The sequence below is a fragment of the Wyeomyia smithii genome, chromosome 2 (assembly GCF_029784165.1).
Source record: "Wyeomyia smithii strain HCP4-BCI-WySm-NY-G18 chromosome 2, ASM2978416v1, whole genome shotgun sequence".
Lineage (NCBI taxonomy): Eukaryota > Metazoa > Arthropoda > Insecta > Diptera > Culicidae > Wyeomyia > Wyeomyia smithii.
Window position 1 is genome coordinate 118,426,749 of NC_073695.1, and position 4,522 is coordinate 118,431,270.

At 49.0% G+C, this 4,522-nt stretch overlaps 1 protein-coding gene across 1 annotated transcript; it reads right to left on the minus strand.

Moving 5' to 3' along the window:
• Positions 1–569: 569 nt before the first annotated feature.
• On the minus strand, positions 570–3,701 carry LOC129719846 (uncharacterized). The gene has a single exon (XM_055671254.1). It carries the CDS (start codon positions 3,699–3,701, stop codon positions 570–572), a length of 3,132 nt encoding a protein of 1,043 aa, XP_055527229.1.
• Positions 3,702–4,522: the final 821 nt, after the last annotated feature.

Sequence of the window (4,522 nt, forward strand, 5' to 3'; positions counted from 1 at the left end):
GCTTCCTTACTTTATTAGAATTTTTCCAACAAACACTTCGCTTTTCAACTGAACTTATCTTAACTTTATTAAACAATCTTTCGCTTTAACCTTTACTTTTTTTTTCTCCTTCCTGTTATCTCTCTATGACAACTTCGATATTTATTTACTCTACTACCTTGACGTGCCTTCCTGTCACCTCGATCCCTGTGGTATTTTACGCATCGCTTGGTAGCAGGTTGGCAGTGTTCCCAACATATTCCCCGGCCCGTAACCCAGGTCCGGAAGTTACTTCCGGTTCGGTGTTACCTACTTCTAACTCCAGCACAGCCAAGTTCGCTACTGCACGCTTGTAGCGCTTAGTTCGCGTACGCACCCATGCTTGTCGAATGCGACCATCTCTGGATATGATAGGCTCCTCTACTATTCCTCTAACCCAACACTTCCGGTTGTTTCCCCTCGACGATGTAGACCAGGTCACCCGCCTTCAACGGTTTCGTTTCACCAAACCATTTGGTGCGTTGGTTCAGAGTGGGGACGTATTCTCTAATCCAACGCTGCCACATCTCACCAGCCAACTGTTGTGATCGTTAGTACGCATCTCGCAGAGCTTCACTAGGATTTGCCGGCGGAATACCTACGTCTTGTCGCTTCGAGGGGGGGCCACGCAAGAAATGGTTTAGAGTCAAAGCTTCTGCTTCCTCAGACTCCTGAGACGTATATGCGAGAGGTCGGGAGTTTATCATGTCCTCGGCTTCCACAATCACCGTCTGAAGGATTTCATCCGTAAGTCGCCTGCCATTATGTAACGATTTCAGTGCCTCCTTTACCGAGCGGACTAAGCGTTCCCACACACCTCCCATGTGGGGTGAAGCGGGAGGATTGAACGTCCATTTCGTTTTAGCGTTTGTGTACTCGTCCGCACAATCAAACTCGATGCCCATAATGAGTGCCGCCAGCTCTTTGCTTGCCCTTTGGAAATTGGTCCCGTTATCCGACAGAAACTCTATTGGCCAATCTCGTCGTCCAATGAAACGATTTATCGCCATCAAGCACGATTGTGTTGTCAGTCCATGCACGACCTCAAGGTGCACCGCCCGCGTAACCAGGCAGGTGAATAGTGCTATCCACCGTTTCTCCCTTCTGCGTCCCACGGTCACTTCGAACGGTCCCATGTAGTCTACTCCAACAAAACTAAATGGACGAAGACTTGGTGTTAAACGTTGCACCGGCAACGGTGCTTCTCGGGGAACTCGCGGACGATTGCGATTAACCTTACACCACATGCAAGCCGATGATACCTTTTTTACCACTGCGTCCATATGAATGATATGAAACAGTTGTCTCAGTTTGTTCTTTACCGTTTGTCTGTATCCATGGCCACACTTTTCGTGAACGTGCTGGACGATCAGATTGGTGATCCTGGAATCATCCGGTAAAATGACAGGAAATCGAAGATCGAATGGAAGATCCTCGGCCTGCGCACATCGTCCCTCCATACGAATCAAGCCAGCCTCATCGATTAACGGAGTGAGCTTTCTAAGAGGACTAGATTTATCGAATTCGAGCCACTGACTTACTGGGCGGTTTTCGTTCCGTTTCAACAACTTTAGTTCATCAATAAAACTCTCTGCCTGAGCCATACGCAGCAGACATTTTTCGGCCATATCATACTCTTCTTGCTGCAATGGAACAATAGTACAAACTACCGCATTCTGCTTCAACATCTTTGCTTGCAGCTTCGTCGGTTTCAGCGTTTTAATCGGCAGTCCTTTGCACTTTCGTCTACAGTTCGAGATAAACCGAAAAACGCACGCCATCGTCCGCACGAGCACGGTCCATTTGGTAATGCGCCCCGCGTCTATGAGAATTGTCTGTACCTTCACATTGTGCAACAACAGATGAATGCGTAGCTCTTCCGTCGTATTTGAGGGGGGTAATTCTTTCTTCGGCCACTTCTCCTCATTTTCGTATAGAAAGGAGGGCCCACGAACCCACGCACTTCCAGGATGCATTTCTGGATCTTTGCCCCACTTCGTTAGCTGATCCGCTACGTTCATCCTGGTAGGCACCCAGCGCCAATCAGTCAATTTCGTTAGGCTGAGAATTTCGCCGATCCTGAATCCGACGAATTGTTTATATCGGCGTTGATAGGAGCGAATCCACGAGAGCACCACACTAGCATCCACCCAGAATACCACTCGGCCGACGACTAGGCTGTGGTTCTCGATAACAGTTCTCGACAGTCGTGCAGCAAGAACTGCTGCCAGGAGCTCAAGACGGGGAATGGATACCTGTTTCAGCGGGGCCACTTTAGAACGGCTCATAACCAGTGCGCACCGCACTTCACCTCTTACGACTGCCCGAAAGTATGCCACACATCCATATGCTTTCTCGCTTGCGTCTGCCATAATATGCAGCTCTAACTCCTGTATCTCTGTCGATTTAGAGTTTCCAAAATAACTCCGCGATATCTTGAAGGATTTGATGTTTCGCATCATACCGATCAACCGACGCCATTTATCGAACGATTCCGCATCAATTTTCGTATCCCAGTCACAACCGGTACGCCAGAGATCTTGGATCAGCATCTTTCCGCGCACAGTTATTGGAGAGATGAGTCCCGTTGGATCAAATTGTGCCATTACGAAGCTAAGGACACTCCGTTTCGTTGGGCGTTCGTCGCCATCTAAAACTGACCGAAACGCTGCAGTAGACACGGGAGCGAAACAAAATGAATCCTCAACCGGCTCCCAAACAATACCCAGCACGCGCTCATACTCCGCACTCTTGTCCCGGTTGAAATGAACTGCATCATTCGTATTCCGCTCGCCCATCGCTTCGAGAAATTTATGGGAGCTCGAAACCCAGTTCCTGATATGGAAGCCTCCTTGAGAGTATATATATTTCACTTCTTTGGCTCGCTGCATCGCTTCTTCCACTGTGTCCACGCTGTCGTAGTCATCATCTACGTAGTGCTTTTCGCTAACCGCAATCGCCGCTTCAGGAAACTGTCCTGAAAACTGTTCCGCGTTCAAATTTTTAACATATTGCGCGGAGCAGGGCGAGCACGTGGATCCGAAGGTGGTCACGTCCATTACGTACACCTGGGGTGTTTCTGCTGAGTTGGACCTGAACAAGAAGCGTTGCGCCTGTTTGTCTTCAGATCGGATTCGAATCTGGTGGTACATTTCTTGGATATCTCCGCCAAACGCCACCGGACGTTCACGAAAGCGGCAAATAACCCTGGGAAGGGGTATAAGCATATCTGGACCCTTTAACAGTTCTGTGTTCAGTGATATTCCTCTTACCGACGCAGCTGCGTCCCACACCAGGCGCACTTTCCCTGGTTTACGTGGATTCACAACTGCATTCAATGGCAGATACAAGACCGCCGAGCTAGGCGTCTGCGTAAGTTCTACCTTAGTTATCCTATGCGCGTAACCCTTCTCCTGATAGTCCACGATCTGCTGACAAACATTCTCCTTTAAAGCTGGATCTCTTTCAAGCTTTCGTTCGAGTGCCTTCATCCTCCGTAATGCCATCGCATAATTGTCGGGAAATCGGCGTTCGTCTTCACGCCACAGCAGCCCGGTTTCGAATCGTTCTCCTAGCCGTTTTGTTGTCGCTCGTAATATCGCTTTCGCCCGTTGTTCTTCCTTCGGCTCGGGTATGGGAAACGATGAAACAACTGCTTCGTCCAAAACGTACTGATTTCGCATCAAATCATGCAAATCTTGATTGCTCACTGGCGACACTGTGTGCAAATTGAGGAACGTACTTGCGCTCGGCTTACGCTTTTCAGGGCCGTATACCGTCCATCCAATTCTCGATCGCACGGCAATCGGTTCGTTTTGCTTACCGACTCGTGACTCCAGCGGCGCAAACAAATGCAGGTTATCCAAACCGATAAGTATCGCTGCTTATCCGGTTGGATGATCTTTTACCGGCAACCTTGCTAAGTGCGGATATTGCTTCGCAACATCAGCGAAACGCATATGCTGTTTCGGAAGCAAAAGTTCCGACACAGTGCGAACGTTCTCCAGCGGAATCTTTTCCTTTGAGCCTTTTACCGACAGCGTCAATTCAACTTTCCGGGAGTTATTTTCGAACCGATTGATGTTCCCAGTCCAAGTCACAATGAGTGGCTCTGTTTCTCCTTCCGCCTTCAGTCGGTCTGCCACAGCCTCGTTTACCAGGGTTGTAGATGAACCCTCGTCCAAAAATGCCAGTGTATCGTATCGCTTATTTCCCGCGTACAACGATATAGGTGCCATGCGAAAGATGACCGAACGATCTAGGCCTCCGTGAGTATTACACTCCACTCTCTGTAGCTGAACAGATTCCTCTACACGATGCAGAAGTGTGTGATGATTGCCTTTGCAATTCTTCACGGTACACCGTGCCTTCGACCCACATGCATTGTCGCCGTGCTTATTGAGACAGACACCGCACAGCTTCTGCTTTTCTACAGCTTTCAGCCGTTCTCCCACGTTCATCCTCCTGAAGTCCTCGCAGAACCTTATCAGATGATCTGTTCGAT